Source organism: Rana temporaria, chromosome 8 (genome assembly GCF_905171775.1).
Source record: "Rana temporaria chromosome 8, aRanTem1.1, whole genome shotgun sequence".
NCBI classification, from domain to species: domain Eukaryota; kingdom Metazoa; phylum Chordata; class Amphibia; order Anura; family Ranidae; genus Rana; species Rana temporaria.
Genome location: NC_053496.1, coordinates 61,676,178 through 61,701,442, shown reverse-complemented (window position 1 = coordinate 61,701,442; position 25,265 = coordinate 61,676,178). Strand labels below are relative to the sequence as shown.

Sequence of the window (25,265 nt, the reverse complement as noted above, 5' to 3'; positions counted from 1 at the left end):
GCAATTTAATGTAAATCGCGGCCCGAAATCGCAAAAAGTAGTACAGGAACTACTTTTTGAAATCGCAGATGCGGCGTCGCACTGATTAGGACAGTGCCATTGTCGAAAATTGATGCCGATTTGAGATGCGATTTGACATGTCAAATCGCATCTCAAATCGTTCCAAATCGTACCCAGTGTGAACCAGGGCTCACAGTCAGAAACAGCACATCTTCTAGATATAGTTACATAGTTAGTCAGGTTGAAAAAAGACACAAGTCCATCCAGTTCAACCACAAAAAAATAAACAAACAAACAAAATAAAAAACACAATACAATCCCATACACCCAACTGCATACCCACAGTTGATCCAGAGGATACAAACTTATTTCTCCTCATTATCCAAGGAGTTTCTGATTTCATATATTTCTGAGGCCAAACGCACCCATTTAATATTTCCAGTTGCTCTGCATTGCAAAGAACAGGTGAGTATGACGTTCATTATTTAAAAAATAAAAAAAGTTTTGGAATCGCTTTAGGCACAGTTTTCAGCCAGCATGAGAGCCCAAGGAACAACTGGAAGCTGACATGATATTATGGGTTGTGCTGCTCAGCTATGTGGCTCATGGCAATCTGTCATTTCTTAAAATATTTTCGTACACTGACTACGTGGCAAAAGCCAGACTCACTTTTTTTTTTCTTTGTTCAAAAATGGTTTAGTTTTACTGTTGATTAAATTCATAATGGTTTACTGTTCTTTGTATGTCTTTTTTACAAAGTTTTTATTTTAAATAATACAGGGGTGTTGACATTTAAAGAAAAAAAAATACTTGTACAAGGGCTTAAATTAGGGGCCCCAATCTACTTTTTCTGATAAAAAATAATAATAATTTGAATCAAAACCGTATTTAAATAAGGGTTTAACATTGCGCTGTTTATCTCCTACTCACCCCGCCTGTCTCCAGCACAGTACCCGGGGGACTAGCAGGCAGGGGAGAGACTTTGCAGTGCGATGAGCACCAATTGAGTGCTCATCGGGAAAGGGGAGAGTCGGGCTCTCTTAACACTCAGTAGAAGCGCATCTGCTGAGCGAATAAATGAGGCGCCGGTCCCAATGAGAAAAATAAACAAAAAACGTTATGCCTTCAGGTTACCCTTCCACATGGAAGCACTTGGGTGCTCGGTACAAGTGCATGCTGAGCAGCAAAATCAAGCTTCGATGTCTACTTCTTTGGGCTTCATTCACACCTGGGCATTCTGTGATTCTGCCCACGATCTCGAAACGCACTACAATTGCAATACAAATTCACTAATACACATGGCATAACTTACAAATTTTTATTTTGTCGTATGAGAATTTTCGTGGCTTTAGTAAACTCTTCAGGTTCGATCTGAGATTAGCATGCAAAAAAATAAATAAAAAAATGGAAGATAATCTCATTGTGTATATCAGGCATTAAGGGGCAAATTAATACCTGCTGCAGGGCTAAATGTAAAAAAAAAAAAAACACCTGCACATGTTTTCCGGGCATCGGGCTATATGATTTGCACATCCCTGTTAATTGATTAAAAGTCCACATTGCTGAACATGAATTGAAAACTATGGCCCAGATTCTGAAAGGACTTACAACGGCGCAGCGCCATGTACGCCGTCGTAAGTCCTAATCCGACCCTTCGTATCTATGCGTCTGATTCTTAGAATCAGTTACGCATAGATATCCATTAGATCCGACAGGCGTAAGTCTCTTACGCCGTCGGATCTTAACTGCTTTTTTTTTTTGACCGCTAGGTGGCGCTTCCGTCAAATTCCGCTTTGAGTATGCAAATTAGCTAGATACGCAAATTCCCGAACGTACGCGAGGCCGACGCAGTAAAGTTGCGACGTTTACGTTAGGCTTTTCCTGGCGTATAGTTGCCCCTGCTATATGAGGCATAAGTGCGGCGTACCAATATTAAGTATGGCCGTCGTTCCCGCGTCGAAATTTGAAACAGTTACGTCGTTTGCGTAAGTCGTCCGTGAATGGGGCTGGACGTCATTTATGTTCACGTCGAAACCAATGGCGTCCTTGCGGCGTACTTTGGAGCAATGCACACTGGGAAATTCCACGGACGGCGCATGCGCCGTTCCGCAAAAACGTCAATCACGTCGGGTCACAGTAGTTTTACATAAAACACGCCCCCCTGATCCAAATTTGAATTAGGCAGACTTACGCCGGCCGATTTACGCTACGCCGCCGCAACTTACGGAACAAGTGCTTTGAGAATACAGCACTTGCCTGTGTAAGTTGCGGAGGCGTAACGTAAAGCGGATACGTTACGCCCCCACAAAATTACGCCGCTGGACGTGAATCTGGGCCGATGGCTTTTAAAGGTGACGCCCACTATACATTGATATTTACTTTATGGGCATCTAGTGCTTTGGATAAATCACCTGTTGGTTTCTAATTACCCAAAGGCTCCGGTAGTAGGAATTTCTTGCCTCTGCTCCCAGCTCTGATCTGCTGACATTGGAGCACAAAGCTTGTGTCTCACCCCTTCTGCTGCATTCTTTAGCATCTTCTGCAAAATAAATGAATAAAAAGAGAAGCAAGAGGCGAGGTTGAGATAACCTATTAGAAATGGCTGAGGGACCTGGGAACTGAGGTCTGGTTCCGTCACTGGTGGAGTCCCTGAGATGCATGGGTAGTACGTTCTTCATAAAACTGAAATGTAATTTTGGTGATTTTAGCTTTCTGAGATGTTGACACATCTCCAACCTTTTTTTTAGCTTTATTAGCTCAGTTTTGGCAATGTGCAGGTAAATTAGTACCTGGTCTATGGGTAGGATTCTGGGATACAGACTTTTTATACTTGTTGATAGTTTCTTTGAAGCTATGCCTGAGATAATGACTGACATCTCCAGCAAGTGTTATGTTCTCAATAAGCATAGATTCAGCACCAGACTACTGAGAAGAGGCATATCAGTACTATTTATTGTATGTAATTGTAGATAATTATTCGTGGTGAATGTGAAACGTACCACTGTATGAAATGATGAAGTGTAATCATCCAACCTGTTAGGCTGTACTAGAAAATTATAGTATATAATGTTATTGGTATCTATGGCTAATGTCCACATATTTCTTTGTTGTTTGTGTGATGTTCACCCACCATAATCAATGTTCTCTTCTTGTTGCAGACTGTATTTTTAATATGGAACAGCTTGAACGACCCCTTGTTTGGGTGGTTAAGTGACCGCATCTTTTTGAGCACAAAACAGTAAGTATGAAAGCTTTGCAAAGAAAGTGCTAGTTAGGTTTTCATTAATATTAAATTTGTTAAGAAATATACGTAAACACCTTGGTGGGCTGCATCCCGCCAAAGTGTCGGTGTCGGTGTGATCAAACTGTCTTTGGTGGCAACTTACTTACATATACTTTAAAGCTGCTATCATGGAGTAAGCTTCACACTACTTGGACAAAGCTTACTTCCTATTTACCTTTCCCTAGGGCCCTTTTTACACGGGCTGTACAATCAGGCCAGACCACCCCTTTTTCTTACCTGAGCCTGATCCGATCCAGCGATGTGCACAAGTGCAGCAGTTCCAGCCGCTGTCTTTCTCCTCATTGGACAGATTGATAGTAGCAGGAGCCATAGACTCTCGCTGCTATTAATCAAAAGCTGTGACATGGGAGGGGCCCAGTCTCCACTGTCTGTGTCAGTGAACGCAGCAGCAGGGATCAGGAGCAAGCCTGCATGGGTGCCCCAATGGAAAGCGGATTTCTGTGGGGGCACCAAATGAAGAGGGGCCTAGAGCGCCAGTGGGGGACCTCAGACGAGGATCAGGGCTGCTCTGCAAAACTATTGCACAGAGCAGCTAAGTATAGACACGTTTGTTATTTTTATAAAAAAATAAATCATAGGTTTCACTTTAAGCACTTGGGCTTTTTAGGCACCAAGTATCAAACAAATGACAACCACATATCAACAACCACATTTTTATTTTTGCATAATATAAGAGTGTAGAGAGCTGGATATTTGTTTTGGGTACACCTATATTAACTTCCTGGTTGTCTTTTTCCTGATAACCACAGTACTGGGAGCTTTCTCTCTCTGGTCACTAATCAAGGAGGTGTGATTACTGTGTGTCTAAAACCCCAGAGCACCAATCAGTTTTGTTTTACAAACCATCACTGCCCTGTATTATCTCTGTGGCTCTGTACATCACAGAAGCAGGAAACAACATGCAAAAACGAAACTAGAAAAGGTTCAACTACTGTTATAAGAACTGACTGCTGTGAAGCTGTATGGCCACAGAGTGTTAATGGTCCGGGGTGGGATTGAGAAGAGCAAAAATAAATGTTACAGCTGGGCATAGGCAATATATATATAAAAACTTTATTGGGCTGGATACAGGTTAATTTTTTTCCTAAAAAAAAAAAAAAAACATATTATACTTACCTGCTCTGTGCAATGGTGTTTCACAGAATGGCCTGAACCTCCTCTTCTAGGAACATATCACAGAAAATTGTGATTAGAAACCTGCTGCACACTAGGCTCCTCTTCTGCGTGTGCCACCATAGGAAGCCACTTCCTATGATGGCACACATGCGGACGGTCCAATGACACACACACTGTGACCCTAAGGTGAAATAAAAACCTTATCTCTTTAGAACTACTTTACTTAAGCCAAAGCTTGTTTGGCTGTACTTCTCCTGTGGATCACAGGACTGCAGTTTATTGTGCACTCTGCTAATGCCCTCTGTCAGCTGATGTCACAGAGCCAGTTCCGGCTGGGAAAAGATCACAACCATATTATCGGGATCCACCCAGGAGCCTGGACCAGCACCTGGTTCAGCCTCTCAGCGAGCTGCTAAGAGCCTGAGCCAGCCCCTTCCGCCCCCTCCACAGCCTAGCGCTCTAGTGAGTGCTAAAGGGACAGAGCAGAGAGCTGGTGACTGACAGTCCCGGCTCAGAGCAGAGGGGAGAACTTAGCGATTAGCGTTGTTTGATCACTAGTTGTTCAGTGTTAGAGACGGCAGGGGACAGATGTAGCATTGCATCAATGCTGCATCCACCTAGGTGAGGATTATTATTATTATATAGGATTTATATAGCGCCAACAGTTTACGCAGCGCTTTACAATATAAAAGGTAGACAATACAGTTAAATAAAATACAAGAGGATTAATAGGGCCCTGCTCAGAAGAGCTTACAATCTAATAGGGTGTGACAGGGGGTACAAAAGGTTGTAACTGTGGGTAATGAGCTGATGGAAGTGGTAAAAGATTAGTTGGAGACGTGATAGGCTTCCCTGAAGAGATGAGTTTTCAGGGATCGCCTGAAGGTAACAAGGGTAGTGGATAGCCGGACAGGTTGAGGTAGCGAGTTCCGGAGGATGGGAAAGACTCTGGAGGAATACTGGAGACGAGCATGGGAGGAGGAGATGAGGGAGCTTGAGAGGAGGAGGTCTTGAGAGGAGAGGATGGTTTGGGTGATATTTGGACACAAGATTGGTGATGTAGCTCAGGACAGAGTTGTAGATGTAGATGGCTTTGCATGTTGTGGTTATTATTTTGAATTTAATTCGCTGGGCGATTGGGAGCCAGTGTAGGGATTGGAGGAGAGGGTTGGCAGACACTGAGCGGTTGCTAAGGTGAATAAATCTGGCTGCAGCATTCATGATAGACTGAAGAGGGGATAGCTTATGGAGAGGCAGGCCAATGAGAAGGGAATTGCAATAGTCAAGACGAGAGATAACAAGGGAGTGAATGAGGAGTTTGGTGGTTTCATTAAAAAGGGGCGCATTTTAGAGATGTTACGGAGGTGAATTCTACAAACTTTTGACAACAATTGGGTTAGAGGCTGAAAGTACAAGTCAGAGTCTAGGATTACACCCAGTACCCTGGCGTGAGGGGAGGGACTGATGGTTGCATTGTTGATTTAATGGCAAAGTCATAGAGGGGGGCGCGAGCTGCGGGGAATATTAATAGCTCAGTTTTAGAGAGATTTATTTTAAGGAAGTGGTGCGACATCCATGCTGATATGTCAGTTATTAAGTTAGTAATGCGAGAGGAGACTGAAGGAGTTAGGTGAGGAGTAAACAGATAGATTTCGGTGTCATCGGCATATAAGTGGTATTGGAAGCCATGGGCGGTTATTAAGTCACCAAGGGAGGAGGTGTAGATAGAGAAGAGAAAGGGGTCCAAGAACAGAGTCTTGGGGAACCCCCACAGAAAGGGGCAATGGAGAGAAGGAGACAGAGTTGTAGGCAACACTGAAGGAGCGCTGTGATAGATAAGCAAAGAACCAGGATAGAGCAGAATCTTGGAGGCCAAGGGAATGGAGTTTATTGAGAAGGAGCTGGTGGTCAACGATATCAAAGGCCACAGAGGGGTCAAGTAGAAGGAGTATGGAATACTGGCTGTTGGTTTTAGCTGTTAGTAAATCATTAGTGAGTTTTAGTAAGGCAGTGTCCGTAGAGTGCTGCAAGCAAAAACCAGACTGTAAGGGGTGAAGGTGGTTATTTTCACTGAGGTAGGAGCTAAGACGGTCGTAGACTAAGTAGTTTAGAAGTTTAGAGGTGAATGGGAGCAATGAGATGGGTCTTATGATGTTCAGGTTGGTGGGGTCCAGTGAGGACTTTTTAAGTATGGGAGTGATCTGCGCATGTTTTAGAGGTGAGGGAAGGTGCCACACGAGAGGGAGAGATTGAAGATGTGAGTGACGGAGCATAGGATAGAAGAATAGGGTGACCGTAGTAGTTGTGAGGGAACAGGATCCAAGGGACAATTGATTAGGTGGGCATCTGAGAAAAGTTTTGTAACCTCTTCAGTAGTAGCCAGTTCAAAAGAGGAGAATGTTAAATGTGCTGTTAGGCAAGGTATGTTGGGTGGCTAAGATGTCTATACAGTGGCGGTGTCCTCACGAATTGCATCAATCTTGTCTTTGAAGTGATTGGCAATCTCTTGGGCAGTAAATTAGTTAGTGGGTAGAGGGGGTGGATGACAAAGCAGTTAAAGGTTTGAGATCGGTGGGCTACTTTGAGGAAGCGGGGGGATAGAAATTAAACTGAGCCAATTGCGGTGGTTGCCAAAGGAGGGAAATAGAAGTGGTTTGCAGTTTGAAAATGGTGGACCAGAATTAAGAGAAATGTCACCTGAGACTAAGAGAAGGGGGGGGGGGGGGGTGAGGAAGGCAAGATGGGAGTGGGATGTGAGTATGATTTTAAAACAAAAAATACCATATTTCTCTTTTACATTTGGTTCAATAACTTCCTAATCTTTAGTTAGTATTCTTTAAAAATCATTTAGTGGCCATATGGAATCCCTGTCACTGGTCTCCTCCCCTGCTAGATATGAGTGTGTAAATCTGAATTGGGATGGACACAGATCCATAGATTGCCTTGGTGTCAATTACTGGCATTTTAAAATGTAGGGATGGCTGTTAACAAAAGCCTTTTTTTTTATGTTAACATAAAGCATTTGTATCTGTGCTGCTGGGATTGGCAAGTAAAGAGTTTTAAAATAATTAGAAATGTTTGCCTTTGCTACAGAAAATGTACTCTAGATTGTTTTCAGTAATAACCACAATAGGCAGACAGACATGGTAACTGAGTTTTCTTGTTACAGGTCCAATGTTGATATCTCAACTCCTGAGGTGGTGCTGAAGAGGCTCAATGCTTTGGGAAGAAATGGACCATTGTTTGCACTCTCATTCCTGGCATTCTGGGTGTCTTGGGCTCACCCTGGTTTACAGTTCCTCATCTGTCTCTGCCTGTATGACAGCTTCCTCACTATGGTCGATCTCAACCACAATGCCTTGCTGGCAGACCTAGCTGTCTCAGCTGTGGAGAGGACTAGACTGAATTTCCATTGTTCTCTGTTTAGTGCTATTGGTTCTCTCTCAGTTTTCGCATCTTACACTGTGTGGAATAAGGAAGACTTTTTCTCGTTTCGGATATTTTGTGTGATCTTGGCAGCTGTTTCTGCTCTTGGATTTACAGTGTCAACATGGCTGCTTAAACAGCGCTTCCAGACAGGAGGCAGTACTGTCAGTGACCAGGATCTACTGAAAGAGTAAGTGACATCTTGTAGTCAAAGGGTTGTAAAAAGTACAAAAAAAGATTGAAAAGCCAAATTAGATATGGTGTACACCAGGGCTCAAAATTTCAAGTCCTGAGCTACTAGCCAGGCCTCAAGAGTTACTCGCCACCTGTTGCCCCACCTAATTCATACACTGCCCTGTGCCTAATTGCACCCGTAAACACGCCCTCGTAGATTATCTCATGGAATGACAATGTTTTATGCAGAATCAAGTTACAAAATTAAATATTACCAACAACAACTTTAACAAAATGGGACAGGGCACTGGGGGCAGACCAGAGGGACAGGGCACTGGGGGCAGACCAGAGGGACAGGGCACTGGGGGCAGACCAGAGGGACAGGGCACTGGGGGCAGACCAGAGGGACAGGGCACTAGAACTGGGTCTCTTCCCCATTCTCTTGCTGTCTCCTCTGCAACTCCCATCCATCCTCTCTCTCTCTCTCTCCCATTCATCTCATCATCAGGAGCCTGTGTGTGCGGCTCTACGCTTGCATGTCCCCACTTCCCCCTTTTATTCAGGCTGGCAGAGAGGAGAGGAGCTGCAGCACAGCGGGAGGGAGTACAATCCAGCGCTGAGATCCACACAACTGCACAGCCATTGACACCATAGCACAGCGCACACTGACAGCGCACAGCACACATTGAGACCAGTCTGTTCACAGTGCTCAGGCTAAACTTACATAGAGCACAAGGAGAAGAAAACGGCACAAACTAGAAGGCTGCCGCTCTCATGTCAGGGCAACTTTCAGTGAGCGCTGCACCGGAGTGGTAATTTTTGCAATCCTCCACCTCACTCATTACTTTCTGCTCTCCAGCTACATTGGTCGGGGCCCGGGGGAGGGGGGCAGGCTCAGAGAGGTCATACTGTTAGGTCCCATGGCTTAATGAGAATTGTAAGGAGAGCACCTGTGTACTGCTCTGCCTGTGCGCGGCTCAACAGACTACTTTTCCCGAGCATGCACCTTTCCTCTTCGGCCGCCAATCTCATCGGGACTCTAAGTGTAGGCACAGATTGGAGGGAGATTGGTCATGCAGCCCTGTCATCACTCGCCCCCAGCTTAAATCCACTCGCCAAATGCTAGTAGGCGAGTGGAAATTTTGAGGGCTGGTGTACACTATATGGCCAAAAGTATGTAAAAACCCTCCAAATTATTTGATTCAGGTGTTTTCAGTGAAAGGTACCATTTTAACGCTGAAAAAATCAATGCATATTAAAGAGGAAGTAAACCCTGATGGGTTTTACTTCCTCTTTGTTTCCCTGCAAAGGTAAAGCAAAATGGGCTACTATGCTTGCATAGTAGCCCATTATGTGTCGCTTACCTGAAACCGAAGCCTGCGATTTCCTTGCCTCCACAAAGCGTCCATCTTTCACCCTCTTCCTTCCGGGTATCGCGGCTCCGGCGCTGTGATTGGCGGCAGCCGCCAGTCACGACACGATCTCCTTTAAAAACGGCACGATCGCCGATTCTAAAGATTTCTACAGCGCACCTGCGCCGTTGTCTGCGGCACATGCGCCATAGACATCGGCGCCTGTCTCTTTTGCAAATATCTCCTAAACTGTGGTGGTTTACGAGATATTTCGAGCACCTACAAGTAAGCCTTAATCTAGGCTTACCTGTAGTTAAAGGGTTTACAACCACTTTAAACACCAGTGCTTAGCGTCTAAAAAGATATATGTGTACATTTTAGCTGCTTTGTATAACAATAACTTTGTGTAAATCAAAATTCATTCTAAATCGCAGCACTCCAAAAAATACATATATGCATTTCATGTCCCATGAAGTGGCAGTAGTGTAAAAGTCCATTCACTGGTAACGATATTCAGCAAGTGTCTCTTGCAATTTTCATCTTGCCTTGTGCAATGACTAATAATGTTCAAAAGATGCTCCATGCAAATTGTGCAAACCAAATTCTAAAACCATAAAGCGCTCTGCTGTTCATGAAGTGCTCCCATGCTCAACCTCATCTCAATGGGCCACCACCGCATATGAAAAATCACCAGACAGAATTGACCCCCTGTCTCCCAAAAGGTTCATCATCCAAGGTAGCACTTCTTCCTCACAACTCCATCCGGGTTATCATTAAATCAGGGGGGGGGCTCCAATAGTGTAAAAAATACTTTTTTATTTAAAGCGGAGGTTCCGCGGTTTCTCACTTTTTTCTATTTAGGTTCAATAACTAGTGTTACCAATATCATTATAAGCCTCACTTGTTAGCCGCTTGTCAAACGATCCCATTGGTTTCCGTGTGAAAGAACAACTTATAAAAAATCAGGCAGGCGTTTTTCCATCTTGCTTGTGGGCATTCTGAAGCCCACAAGCAAAGACTTACGGGAAGCGGTGATGTCGAGTCACGTGGCCTGCTTGTCGAGTCACGTGACGAGGGACATAACGCAAGACTTCTATTACTACAGGTACAGATCGTCCCCTGGGAATCATGACAAAGAACTCCCAGGAGATATTGCGCACAGCTCCCAGCACACTCTGGGGCGTCGGGGTAAGGGATAGATACGCCCACTCCCGCGGGGAACAGTACCCGGAGAAAGATGTAATCCCTCTGAATTAAGGTAATAAGATAACGCCGGAAAAAAAAAACCTGTGGATTTTAAATGTATTAAGACTGCAGATCTTATTAAGATAAAGTTTAGATTGTGGGTGAACCTCCGCTTTAAGTGACTAGTATATACAAGCATATAAAATACATTATGCTCACATTAAATTATGCATTCTGCTCTGCACCTGGGTTGTGTAGCGTTATTATCACACAAAAACCCAACTCCACAATAGCAAGAGCCTTGTTGGTTCTCACGATCACTCGGGTTGCTCTTCGCGTCCGGGTGTTTCCAGCAGATCGGCATTCCTTCCTGTAACCCCGCCTCGACGTACAACTTGTCGTGCTGACAGAGACGTCTTAGACAATTTTGGAAATCTACCTGTGTGACAAAACTTTGTGTTGAAAAGGCTCTTTTGTGATCCATGACTCTGCACAAAGCCAGCTCCATAAAAACATGAAGGAACTTGGGTGGCCTGACCTCAACCTTACTAATACATTTGGGGTTAAGTGAGATGCTGACTGCGAGCCTGATCTTCTTTCTAAACCTCAGTACCTTTACTGATGCTATTTTCCCTGAATTAGGCAAACAGACAAATCCAAAAATCTGTGAAAAGCCCCCCAGAAGAATGGAGACTGTTATAGCCTCAAAACAGGGTCAACGTCATGCTTTTGAGATGGCATGCCTGGCAAGCTCATATAGGTGTGATAGTCAGGTGTTCACAAACTGTTGGACATATATTCTATTTAAATTTGAGCTGGATACTCCTGGACTTGAAGCTTTTTAGGCTGGGCTTCTCCTCTGGGTCCCAGAAGTGGAATTCGTTTTGCACTCCTGTGAGCCGTTTTCAGCGGAGAGTGGTCTGAAGTCCGCTCTCCACTGCCATCAGTCGGGGCAGCACGTCATCACGACTTCCAAGTCGGGATCTGCCAGCTGCCTTGATTGATGGCAGTCTCGGGGAGCTGCTGAGACGGGGGCTCAGCGCTCCAATGAGCGCTGAAAAGTAGAGCAGAAGCGATGCTGACTGACAGTTGGCATCGCTCTTCTCAGGGAGGAGTGAGAACCGAGCCGACAGGATTCGGTGGCTCGGTTCTCAGTGCAGAGACGCCGGGAGACAGATGCAGCATCGGTCTGATGCTGCATCCACAGAGGTAAGTATGATTAGAAAAAAAAAAAAAAACATCTCTTTTAATAACTGATGAAACACTCAGCCAATAGCACACACTAGTTTCTGGTGGAGTTTTGCTGTATTATTCCTAAATGTGAAGTAATGGAACCTTGTTTCTCATCTTCCACACTTGAATGAAAGTGTATATAGACTACGCTCTATTGGCTGAAGAGAAAAAGAAACAATGCTTGAGTGGCACCACATACAGACATCTAGTCACTGGAGCTTTTTACTGACCTTCCAAAGACATATCTCCATTCTCCGGTTGGGCCTTTTCTATGGCTTTCTGAGGTCTGATTTATCTGCTCCTTATTTAGATGTCATAAGAGAATGAAAAAATAAGGATATCAGCACTCACCTGAAGGCCATAGGTAAACTTGATCCAGCTAAGTTTAAATAAATGTTTTAGCTTGTATTCCCATATAAATTAAATTTTGTTCCTAAAATATGTTTATTATCTGCCTAGGTGACATACTTATCCTTTCTTCTCAGCTTTGCTTTATGTAATCATTTCTCAAGTGTCACCTTAGAGAGTTCTTTAGCAGTGTAAGTAGGGAGTGTTGTGTCATTCTGAGCAACGTGAAGGTTTCCTAACCTGTCAACCTTGCAGAATATCTTAAAGTCACACCAAAGTCTCCTTAAAAATATATTATTTTCAAAAAAGAAAAAGCCTTATAGCTTTCTGCTTGTACCTCCATTTGGGTTGTCGGTTTGAAAGCTGCAGGGCTTGTGAATGAGCTACAAGGATGCTTATAATCGCCCTCACAGTTAATTTAGATTAGAACTAAAAGCAGTCTGCCGCAGTGGAAGATGGGACCTGTAGTTTTCTCATTCACAGATTGCCAGGAATGAATGACACGGCTGTACAGGGGGAGCCCCTCACAGCTGTGTCGTTTTCGAAATGTGACAGCAGTGCAGGGACATTACTGGTAGAGGGGTTCTAGCGACAAGAGACAGGGGTCTAGGAGCATTTAACATGTTACACTCTAAATATGGGTGTAACATGTAACCTGCTCCTAATAGCAAACTTCTACTTTAAAGGTAAGAGTCAGGGGCATGTGGGGGGACTCTAATTTGCTTCCGGTGCTCACTCATCTCACACCAAGAAGTACCAGCACCAAGTTTTCAGTACTTCATTTTAATAGCAACACCATTTACAACCAAGACTCATTAAATAATGTTACTTGCCATAGGAGAAATGTAGCCATTTTTGTGTCGCACATCCCGTAGGAGTGCCACCTTTATAGGTTGGCCTTGAATGCTTTATTGTTCATGAACTGTGATGTATCATTTTATTTTCTCTTTATCTTCAGACTGTATGTGGAGGAATCCTCGGTTTCGCCTGAGAAAAATATAACCCTTCTAGAATACCTCAGACAGCTGTCCAGACAACGCAACTTCCTTTGGTTTGTCTGTATGAATCTGGTGCAGGTGAGAGCATTTTCTTTAATCATTGAATTGTTAGCGGTCTATGGAGGAGGGCTGATTACAATATAGTACCTCCTATCAGAAAGTTTATTGACCTGGTAAAAAAATAATTGGTTGATTGTTATAGACCTCATCACAGAGGTTCATGTGGCTTGGTGATTAATAAATACTTAAAGTCATTGTAAGCCTTCGTTTTTATCTTACATGTCATACTTGCCTGCACTGTGCAGTTTGTTTTGCACAATGTTGCCACGATCAACATCTCCTGGGGTCCTTCAGCGGCGCCCGCAGCTCCTCCTCGCATCGGTAAACTCCCTAGGAGAAGCGGTTTCCCTAGGGGCTACCTTGTGGGCGCGCTCACGAGTCCAGCATTTGCGTGCATAGACACAGAATGCTGGACTCTGCCCCGCCCCCCACGTCCTTGTATTTGATTGACAGCAGTGGGAGCTAATGGCTGTGCTGCTATCAATCTATCCAATCAAGACCCGAAACCCATGGGCAGAGAGAGAGCGAGCATGTCTCCGCTGAGGAAACAAATGCTCAGGTGAGAAAAATGGGGGGGGCTGGTCACTATCGGATTTTTTTTTTCTCCCTAATGCATAGAATGCATTAAGGCACAGGTGTCAAACACAAAGCCCGCGGGCCGGATCCGGCCCTCCAGGCCATTTCATGTGGCCCTCGCACCTCTCTTGAGAGCTCCAACCCTCCTCTGGTCCTACTCCAGACCCCATTTTTTGTTTGCTTTCAAGCAATGCATCCAGCTTCTTCCCAACAGCAGCATAAGGAAAGTGGGGTGCACTGTGATGTGTGGGGGACTCAACTTCTGATGGTGGGGGGGCTCTTGACATCTAATATATGGGAAGGGGATGCGCTGGACATCTAATCTTACAGATACAACCGACCCTTTTGAGAACAATCATAATGCTGATGCGGCCCACAATGAAATTGAGTTTGACACCCCTGCATTAAGGTTTACAACCCCTTTAAAATATACAAACAGTTTTGCATTGGGATAGTGGGGGAAACATACAGTAGGTGGGACTTGTACAAATAGAATATTTCTAAAATGATGTAACATTTTCCTGGCAGATTATATTGGTGGATGAGGGCAATGATCGACACGCATGCACTGTTATAGATGGATGCTGTTGTTTTTTTTTCTTATGGACATCTGAATACAGCTGGCATTGAGACGTGACCTAACCTTACAATGTTGGCAGGCACAGTTTGCCATAAATTAGAATGCCTGGTTTACACAAGTGTTTTAGTTTAGTCTATGGTGGAAGGAGGGGAGAGGGTTACGTAGACAGTCCCGGCGCAAGCTAATCCCAGGGGGATTATAATAGCAGTTTGGCACAGCTCTCTAATCTGTCTTTATAATAGATGTCTGAGGGCGCCCCATACTCCTATAGAGCTGTATTAGGAGGCTCTATGGTAATCATTATCCTCAATAGAAAAAGAATGAAGGTTTTTTTACTTTGTAAGTTGGGTCTAGTTGTCATTTTACGAGTGTAAGTTAGAAAACTCAACAGAGAAGTGTTCCCTCTAGGTCAGTGGTTCTCAACCTTCTAGTGCTGTGACCCCTTGATTTTCCAAGTTGTGGGGACCCCTAACAGTCAAATTATTTTCGTAGCATGGGTTGTCAGCATCCAAGGCAAGACAAGTAATTTGCGCCCCTAACCCACTGTATTAAAACCCCTTATGGTACATTTTACGATGTAACACTCTTAATCTTTGTTCTCCTTTCCCTTTTATCTCTCGCTATCCTAATTCCTTCTTTTTTTCCCCCCATCCCTCTCTCTAGATATCTTTCTTGTTTTTTCTCTTATTCTTTCTCTCCCCTTTTCTTTCTTCCTCCCCCTCTTTTTCTCTCCCTTCCATGCATTCTCTATTTTTATTCCTTACTCCTTGGTGGGGGGAATGGGATGAGTGCTGGGGGGGGGAGTTGGGATCAGCCAACTTAGGTGCTTTTGATCAAGGTCATCTGCTGATCTGAGAACTGTAGTGGGGACTTTTAATGGCCACTATAATCACAGGTAGTGTTACCCACTGTGTCTCTGACTTTGTGATTTCTCGTAGCAGTGACACCTATGCTGAAATCAGGAGATAGGGTCTCCTCCAGCCCCTCCCACCTCACAATTCTCAGCAGTCAGCTGACCTTTAGTCTCTGCCCCCCAGACATACCGTGAACTGAATGGGCAGCTGCCAAGAGGCTGAGTGGGCGGCCGTGGGCTTTAGGATAAGCCCAGCTGGGTGGCCACGGGCATCAGAGACAGCCCTGCTGGGTAGCCGCATAAAGGCTGGGAGAGCGGTGCGGGCTTCAGGAACAGCCCAGGATTTGGTGACCCCTGGCAAATAGTCATTTGACCCCGAGGTTGAGAACCACTGCTCTAGGTGAAATCTGGGTGTCTGTGGCGCAGAGGCTCAAACACTGTACTTGTTGAACAGAATCCTGTTTGCTTTTGATCCGTTTCTGCAGTGCTTTTTTACACGCGTGTTGTTGATGTGTTTTTCACACGTTTTTTAAAGAGTTTTGCATTTTTTATGCTTCTTTCTCTTTTTTAATTTTTTTTGGCCAGATTAAAAAACGACAAAATGTTGCAAAAATACACAATATGCTTTTCTGCAGCATTTCCATTGAAGTCTATTGAACCTAAAATGCACTGCTTTGCATTTTAAAAAGTCAATGACCCTTTCTAAAAATGCAGCATAGATGTGAACGTGTTTCATAGGAAACCATGTTAAATGGACTGTAGTGCGTTTCTGTAAAAAAAACACTAAAAACCGCATAGGTGTGTACGAGGCCTTAGTGTACACAAAATCCACTCTTGTCTGGAGTTCTGTAAAGCCTTTGAGTAATAAACAGTCTGTGGGCCGAACAAGAAAATCTAATATTCCTTTATTCACACAAAACGCCACCTGCGGCCATTATATTCATACAGCTGACACCGTCGGCTGTCCAAGTTCCCAAATGGTGTATACTTCTGATTGAATGCAGGCGCTGTTTGGCCAACAGTTTTTCGCCTTCTATTTTGCAATCAAATGATGTCGGGGTGAGCAGGTGCCAACAAGGCAACCATGGAGTAACTTTCAACTGGTTCATTGGGAACCGGCCGGAATTCTTTCTGTGTGTGGCCAGCTTTACATTGAATGATGGGTGTACCTAGAGATTCTATAAAGACACTTGTTGCTAAGTTTCTTCTTTTTTTTTTTTTTGCAGGTTTTTCACTGTCATTTCAACAGTAATTTCTTCCCCCTCTTCCTGGAGCATTTGTTGGCTGACAAAATCTCAGTTTCTACTGGATCTTTTCTGCTAGGTAATTTTCATCTCTTATTATATATACAGTGTGTGCGCGCGCGCAATATAGTTTGGGGATGGCCTCTTCCTGTTTCAACATGATTGCGCACCAGTGCACAAAGCAAGGTCCATAAAAACATGGATGAGCAAGTTTGGGGTGGAGGAACTTGACTGGCCTGCACAGAGTCCTGACCTCAACACGATAGAACACCTTTGGGATGTATTAGCGCGGAGACTGCGAGTCAGGCCTTCTCATTCAACATTTCCATAGACACACTGCTAAACCTTGTGGACAGCCTTCCCAGAACAGTTGAAGCTGTTATAGCTGCAATGGGTGGGCCAAGTCAATATTGAACCCTACGGACTAAGAATGGAATGTCATTAACATTCATGTGCGTGTAAAGGCAGGTGTCCCAATACTTTTGGAAATATTGTGTGTGTGTATATATGTATGTATGTGTGTGTGTATATATATATATATATATATATATATATATATATATATATATATATATATATATATATATATATATATATATATATATATTATGGATAAGAGAAATATGTAGGCTGTCAGAGCCAGTTACCTAGCTCAATGGCTCCAGTACTCTGAGTCGACTATCAAGAACAAGCCAATCAGCCACTAAGGTCACATAACTGAGTCGCTTGCTTGAGCTCTTTTATTGGCTCAGCTGCCTTTTGATCGGCAGGTTAGCAAGGCGACTAGCATTTTCAAAAAGAAGTTGGAAATCATGGCTTACACATTTATCTCAGCACAAGTTTTCTATAAGGTGAATCTCTGGACATAATAAAAAGATGGACATGTCCAGAATAGCTTCACAGAAGAACAATATCAATACTTCCAATTTTACAATGAAATAAGACTTTGTATGTGGTCAATGCATATGGTCAATATTCATACAGTTCTTCACGTAGTGGTGTAAAGGAAATTACAAATCTTTGCATAAAGAACATATTGATTAATTATAATTGTCAAAAATGAGTGTGTGCTGTGAATTGCCTCCAGCATTGCTCCTGTTTCTTCTTGCTGGAGGCCACCATTTTGTTGAAGCCCAGAGCAGTCATTTCCATATTGGAAACTTTCCCCCTCTCCTTGGTCTCAGAAACTATACAGTTGAACCTCAGATTACGAGCATAATCCGTTCCAGGAGGATGCTCGTAATCCAAAGTACTCGCATATCAAAGCGAGTTTTCCCATTAACTACTTGCCGACCGCCCACCGCCGTTATACGTCATCACTTTAGAGATGAATATCTCGGTAACGGTAGCAGCTGCTGCCACAATCGAGATATTCATCTCTTCTGTGGGCGGCCGTGTTAACGATAATGGCGGTCTCCGCGGCGAATCCGCCGCGAGATCGCCGTTATCGGTGGCGGGAGAGGGCCCTCCCGCCGCTGTTCCGCGCCCTCCGCCGCTTACCGGAGCCGTCGGTAGCGGCGGAGGAGATCGCGACCATCCGGCAGCTGAGCGGGGACGAGACTGAAGGAAAAATCTCCTTCGCCCGTCCCCATAGCTCCGCTGGGCGGAAGTGACGTCAAAACGTCAGTCCCGCCCAGCGTCTTAAAGAAACATTTTTTTTTTGTCATTTGAAAAAATGACATTTCCAAATTTTTTTTTTTTTTTTTTTGCATTTAAGCCTAAATATGAGATCTGAGGTCTTTTTGACCCCAGATCTCATATTTAAGAGGACCTGTCATGCTTTTTTCTATTACAAGGGATGTTTACATTCCTTGTAATAGGAATAAAAGTGATAATTTTTTTTTTTTTTTTTTTTTCAGTGTTAAAAATTGTAAAATAAATAAAAATAAATGCGAAAAGCAAAAAAAAATTTTTTTAAAGCGCCCCGTCCCGACGAGCTCGCGCGTAGAAGCGAACGTATACGCGAGTAGCGCCGACATATGAAAACGGTATTCAAACCACACAAGTGAGGTATCGCCGCGATCGTTTGAGCGAGAGCATTAATTTTAGCCCTAGGCCTACTCTGTAACTCAAAAAATGCAACCTGTAGAATTTTTTAAACGTCGCCTATCAAGATTTTTAAGGGTAAAAGTTTGACGCCATGCCACGAGCGGGCGCAATTTTTAAGCGTGACATGTTGGGTATCATTTTACTCGGCGTAACATTATCTTTCACAATATATAAAAAAATTGGGCCAAATTTATTGTTGTCTTATTTTTTCATTTAAAAAAGTGAATTTTTTCCAAAAAAAGTGCGCTTGTAAGACCGCTGCGCAAATACGGTGTGACAAAAAGTATTGCAATGACTTCCATTTTATTCTCTAGGGTGTTAGAAAAAAAAAATATATAATGTTTGGGGGTTTTAAGTAATTTTCTAGCAAAAAAAAATGGTTTTGTCTCGTAAACACCGCCTCTGAAAAACAGGCCCGGGGCTAAAGTGGTTAAACATTCCATTGATTCCAAATAAAAATAATTTGTTCCGCATTGACTTCAATGGAATGCAATACCGAATGCGGCCAGAGGTGAGGGGGGGCCCAGAGTGGGCCAAAAACTGACAAAAAGGCTCGAGGACACTTCGGCTTGTTCCTGCGCCCCCGTACCTCAGGCCAAATGAGGTACTGCAGGCCTATTTTCTGCTCTGCTCGGCTTTTGCGCCCCCCGTACCTCAGGCCAAATGAGGTACTGCAGGCCTATTTAGCTTGAATTCTGATCGTCTTGCAAGTCAACAGAATAAAAAAAAAAAAAAGCTGCTCGCAAATCAAAACACTCTCAAACCAAGTTACTCTACGTATGTACATTTCCAACCTTGATTTTATGTCTTGCAAACAACATAGAATCAAGCAAGAACAATCTGTAGCGTATAAAGAAACTGACAGATAAAGCGCCTATGAGAAAAATGAACCTCAGAACCTAAAGCTCTATATCTGCATATTGTACCCACTTTGTTTTCTTAAAGTATACTAATCATAGGAGAAATAGAGCTAACTTCTATCTGAAAATGCCAATTCACTGGCTGTGCAGGGAGCTTTTAGGCCTCATTTCCACTGGCGTTTTTACAGCCACGTTTCTGAGCGTTTTTTACAGCTTAAAAACGCCTGTCCATGTTATTCTATGGCTTCATTCCCACATAGGCGTTTTTGAGCTGCAAGTGGCATAGACGTTTTTGAGCTGTAAAAAAAACGCGGGACCAGGGCGTTCTGAAGCTCCAGAGTAGAGCTGTAAAAACGCCAGACGTTAAAAAACGCGCAAAAACGCGCAAAACGCTCAAAAACACGACCGCGGCATTTTTAAAGCTGCAGCTCACAAAAAAAAAAATTTTTTTTTTTTTTTTTTTTTTTTTTTTTACAAAATAAACATGGACAGGCGTTTTTAAGCTGTAAAAAAGCCTAACAACAGTGGCTGTAAAAACGCCAGTGGAAATGAAGCCTTATTCTGCTGAATTGCTGACTCAAATCAAACAAGTAATTTCCTTCACTAAGCAGGTTGGAAGGAGGATTGTCCCTTGATGATTATTGTGTTCTGCTTAGATACCTGATCTGATTGTATTCAGTCACTGCTCAGCCAATCATTTTCCACCTGGCTCTTTAGATATTTTTTTTGGCTGGGTGGTGTAGATAAGACCACCAACGGCTCGAATTGGGACTGATTCAGCATAAATTGGCTGAAATCCAAGCTGTGTAAGACCAATTTTAGTGCCGAGAAAGCATGAAAGTCAAAGAATAAGTGACAGCCAGGCAACTGGCATATCAGAAAGAGTGGCTAGCAATGGAAGCTTACAGTACATCTCTCTGTCATGGTATGTTTCTTTTCTTTTTTTTTTTTATTCCCCATGTCCCAATAGGAAAGCAAGAGCTGCCATTGCTGACCTGAACATTTTATCTGTTGGGCTGATTTTGTGGCTTCAGTACTTTCCAAGTCACTGGCCTGTAACCAGTATGCAAATCAGAGAAAGTCTGCATTCTGGGCATTCGTCCCCCGATTTATACTGCCCGGTGCCCCATACAGCCCTGTCCAGCCTCAGCAGCTGTCAGACTCTCATAATGTTTAAGCCCTGGTTCACACTGGGTACGATTTTGAACGATTTGAGATGCGATTTGACATGTCAAATCGCATCTCAAATCGGCGTCAATTGTCGGCAATGGCACTGTCCTAATCAGTGCGACGCCGCATCTGCGATTTCAAAAAGTAGTTCCTGTACTACTTTTTGCGATTTCTGGCCGCGATTTACATTAAATTGCGGCCGAAATCGCGGCAAAATCGCAGCCGCGAAATCGCGCATTTTACCGCGATTTTGAATTCGCAGCAGTGTGAACCTAGGCTTACAGGCTGCAGGTAGTTGGGCTGTACGGTGCACCTGTGCCTTCCCCTGGAACACTGGAGTCTCATGCACCAGGGCTAAGCGTTCAGAGTGCATGTGGCCTTAGAGAACTCTAGTCATCTGGTCATTGTAGTAATCCATCAGTAAGCTGTCAAGATCCACATAGACATTAGGGGGTTGATTTACTAAAACTGAACAGTGCAAAATCTGGTGCAGCTGTGTATGGTAGCCAATCAGCTTCCAGGTTTCTTCGTCAAAGCTTAATTGAACAAGCTGAAGTTAGGAGCTGATTGGCTACCATGCACAGCTGCACCAGACTTTTCACTCTCCAGTTTTAGTAAATCAACCTCTAGATGTCAGTGGGAAACTGATTTGCATGTGTTTTAGAGGGATAGGTTGATTGTAGCCTTTTATCATTCATGTTACAACTATCTCAGGTCTATATCTTTGCAAATGCGATTAGTAGGGACATTTTTTATATATTTCATTTTCTCCTTTTAGGTATTTCTTACATAGCGCCACATCTAAACAATATGTATTTCCTCTCGCTGTGTCAGAAGTATGGTGTCTACAGTGTTGTGCGGTGGCTCTTCATCATCAAGCTGGTCCTCAGCATTTTGATGCTTCTTGCTGGGCCTGACCAGATATCCCTACTCTGTATATTTATAGCCAGGTTTGTGTCTTAAACAATTATTATCTGTGTACAAAATGTATTTAAGTGTCCTGATTAACACGTGTCTGGATCCCTGCACACCTTTAGAAGTCTGTGGTGATCAGGTATTAAGATTGCAATCAAAAAGTTAAAGTGGTTGTAAAGGTTCCTGTTTAATAAAGAAAAATAACAAACATGTCATACTTACCTCCTTGTGCAGCTCGTTTTGCACAGACTGGCCCCGATCCTCCTTTTCTGGGGTTCCACGTCGGCTCCTCCCGCAATAAATAGCCCCCTTTGGGAAGCTATCTCCCGAGGGGGGTTACCTTACGGGCGCGCTCCCATGTCATACACTCGGCGTCCATAGCCGCTGAGTGTATGACTCGGCCTGCGTCAATGGATTTGATTGACAGCAGCGGGAGCCAATGGCTGCGCTGCTTATCAATCTATCCAATGAGGAGCAAAGAAGCCGTGGAGCGAGCAATGCGGGATCACGCCCATGGAAATTTGGGGTTCAGGTAAGTAAAACGGGGGGGCTGGATACTGCAAGGTGTTTTTTTTACCTTAAGCAAAGGATGCATTAAATGGGTTGTAAAGGTACAATTTTCTTCTTCCCTAAATAGCTTCCTTTACCTTAGTGCAGTCCTCCTTCACTTACCTCATCCTTCCATTTTGCTTTTAAATGTCCTTATTTCTTCTGAGAAATCCTCACTTCCTGTTCTTCTGTCTGTAACTCCACACAGTAATGCAAGGCTTTCTCCCTGGTGTGGAGTGTCGTGCTCGCCCCCTCCCTTGAACTACAGGAGAGTCAGGACGCTCTCTACGTTGCAGATAGAGAAAGGAGCTGTGTGTTAGTGGACGTTCTGACTCTCCTGTAGTCCAAGGGAGGGGGCGAGCACTACACTCCACACCAGGGAGAAAGCCTTGCATTACTGTGTGGAGTTACAGACAGAAGAACAGGAAGTGAGGATTTCTTAGAAGAAAAAGGGAAATTTAAAAGCAAAATGGAAGGATGAGGTAAGTGAAGGAGGACTACACTGAGGTAAAGGAAGCTATTTAGGGAATAAAATTGTACCTTTACAACCCCTTTAACGTAAAAAAAAAAAACACGAAGGTTTACAACCCCTTTAATTAATTTTTTTTCTTTCTTTCTTTCACTCACTCCATATGTTGTACAATGCTGGAACTGATTCTTATTTTTCCTGTTACAGCAATCGTGTTTTCACTGAAGGAACCTGTAAGCTGCTGAATCTGGTCATCTCAGACCTGGTGGATGAAGACTTTGTGCTAAATCGCAGGAAACAGGCCGCCTCGGCATTGATGTTTGGCATGGTTGCTTTGGTTACTAAACCTGGCCAAACTATTGCCCCTCTTGCGGGCACATGGTTACTGTGTGTCTATACAGGTATATAGAAAGGACATAGAGTATTGTTTTATGAAGAGTAGGTTCTAGTGCAGCCTTTGTCAATTCTCAAGAGAGAATTCATTCTCTCTTAAAAATAAGAAATTAAGGGGATATGGTCCTTATGTATAAATAAATAAGTGGTCCATATACAGTGGTGAACTTGGTGTTGAGTTATGCATTTTTAGGTCATTACAGAGGACAAGAAGACATTTTCTACAAAAGAGGTTTAAACTCTACATACGGAAGGGTTAGGAGCCTTGAAAATGTGTTCTAGACACCCTCAAGAACTAGTTCTAGCAGCTCAGAAGAATGTTTTAAAAAAAAAAAAAAGCTGGATACATTTTTAAATGTACAAGATATAACTGGATACTAACATTTATAGGTAATAACACCAGGGATAGTTGATTCAGAGAATATCTGATTGTCTCCTGGGGGATCAGGAAGAAAACATTTCTTCTGCTGGAGAAAATAAGATCGTGCTATATTGGGTTTTATTGCATTGCTTTGCATCGCTTTGCATCAACTGAGTATAGGAAGGTTTTCTATTGGCTTATGTTTTCTTTGGTTGAACTTGACAGACATGTCTTTTTTTCAACCTAATTATGTGACTCGTGTTCAAGTCTCTGGGAGCCCCTGCTATATAGTACTATATTTAAGCCCTGGTTCACATTGATGCGATTCGTCATGTCAAATCGGCGGCAATTGCCAGCAATGGCACTGTCCAAATCGGTGCAGAGGCCCGCACAGGTGTCTGTGAAATCGCCCAGAAGTTGAACTTGCGTGATTTCATTCCCGCTGTCAGTGTGAGCCAGGGCTAAAGAATTATTTTATATTACCGTTAAGAGTTGAGTTATAAGAATAAAGAATGTGGTGTACTTGGCATGTTTGACACCAAGAAGGCAGCTGAAGATCACTAGATTTTGCCCAGATCTTTTTTCCATTATAGAAAGACAGGGTTAATGTTTTAATGTGGAGACTATGAAGCAGTACAGTTGGTAAATAAAGTCATTACTGGTTTCAATGCATGTTTTTATGTGACGTACGGCTATTTTTTTATTGCAGGATATGACATATTTCAGCGTGATGCTTTGAATAATATCAGTACGGAGCCACAGATGGATTCCAGCCGAGTTCTGACCACCACTCTGCGCCAAGGATGCTTCTATCTCCTTGTTTTCATCCCAATTACATGTGCTCTGCTGCAGCTCTTCACCTGGTCACACTTTACTCTACATGGAAAACGTCTCATCACCGTGAAGACTTATCGCCAGGCTCAAAACGGTGTTCCTCCAGATGTAAAAACAATATGAAGGAGCACCAAAGAGACATTGCCAATTTTTGCCTTTTCATTCTTGGCCAGAACATGACCACTGACCTCCTTATTAGTGTACAGTGCACAAAGGTCACGTACTTATCATCTGAGATATGGTGGAGCTGCTTTTGCTGTTCTCTATTTGAAAATGCTAGTTCTCTGGCTGGCTTGGGCAGTCACTGATCTGGAGCAAGCATGAACTTGTGACAGCCAGGAAACTAGTGTCTTTTAACTAAAGTCAGGAAAGGGATCATTCACATTTCTCTCTATTCAGGTTTCTTTTTACATGCATTTTCTTTTTTTAATTTCAAAAGGGACCAACTTATTCTGTCCTATGTGTGATGGAGGCTTTATTTAATTGTAGTACCTGACGCCTTCTCACAGTGGAGGTGCTGTGTTTTGTGTTTACCTTATTCATTCTTTAAATGACTTGTGTGCAACACCAACTCTACAGAATAATGCACAAAGCAGCCATTATCTAAGTTCCCATGGAATTGATGGGCTGGGTGTTTTTGCTTTCTCCAACAATATGAAAGACTTAAGTGTATAGAGGACAGGTGCACTTTAGGGGACCTTATCTTTGAATGTTAAAGTGAACCTGATCAGGATAAGAAAGTACCTAAGGTAATAACAGTGGGCATTTTGTGAAACCTGCAAGTACTTGTATTAAGCTGGCCATAGACTTCAATTGTTCATCCTGCAGGATAAATGAAAGGTATTGAACAGATCTGTCTATGCACGCTATGAATGTGCCACTGCGGCTACTGTATTCTGACAGCCAATGAAGCTGGTGGTTGGAATACTTAAAGCAGAGGTCTACCTGAAATACTGCAGCTGCTGACTTAAAAAATGGAGACTTACCTGTCCAGCGCGCCCCCGATGTCAGCAGACGAGGCTGAGCAATCGCCCGGTCGTTGGCTGCTTCCGCCGCCATCCTCGGTGAGGGAATGAGGAAGTGAAGCCGCAAGCCGATTCCCTACTGTGCATGCACGAGTATCGTGGCGCGCCGTCACTGGTACCTGCTCTCTCCTGGGAACAGTGTTTCCCAGAAGACAGCGGGGGGTGGGGGCAGCATGACGTGAAGGGGCGGG

The 25,265-nt window shown here is 43.5% G+C and overlaps 1 protein-coding gene across 4 annotated transcripts in view; it reads left to right on the top strand.

Annotated features, from left to right (window-relative positions):
• MFSD13A (major facilitator superfamily domain containing 13A) overlaps positions 1-24,620 on the top strand; it is a 33,346-nt gene extending 8,726 nt beyond the window's left edge. For all 4 annotated transcript variants that reach the window (XM_040361890.1, XM_040361893.1, XM_040361892.1 and 1 more), the window contains exons 3-9: positions 3,159-3,238; positions 7,590-8,036; positions 13,097-13,214; positions 16,432-16,528; positions 21,307-21,478; positions 22,669-22,862; positions 23,925-24,620. In XM_040361890.1, the coding sequence (XP_040217824.1) occupies positions 3,159-3,238; positions 7,590-8,036; positions 13,097-13,214; positions 16,432-16,528; positions 21,307-21,478; positions 22,669-22,862; positions 23,925-24,172 (1,356 nt within the window). In that variant the 3' untranslated portion in view covers positions 24,173-24,620. The remainder of the gene's footprint in view (positions 1-3,158; positions 3,239-7,589; positions 8,037-13,096; positions 13,215-16,431; positions 16,529-21,306; positions 21,479-22,668; positions 22,863-23,924) is intronic.
• Positions 24,621-25,265: the final 645 nt, after the last annotated feature.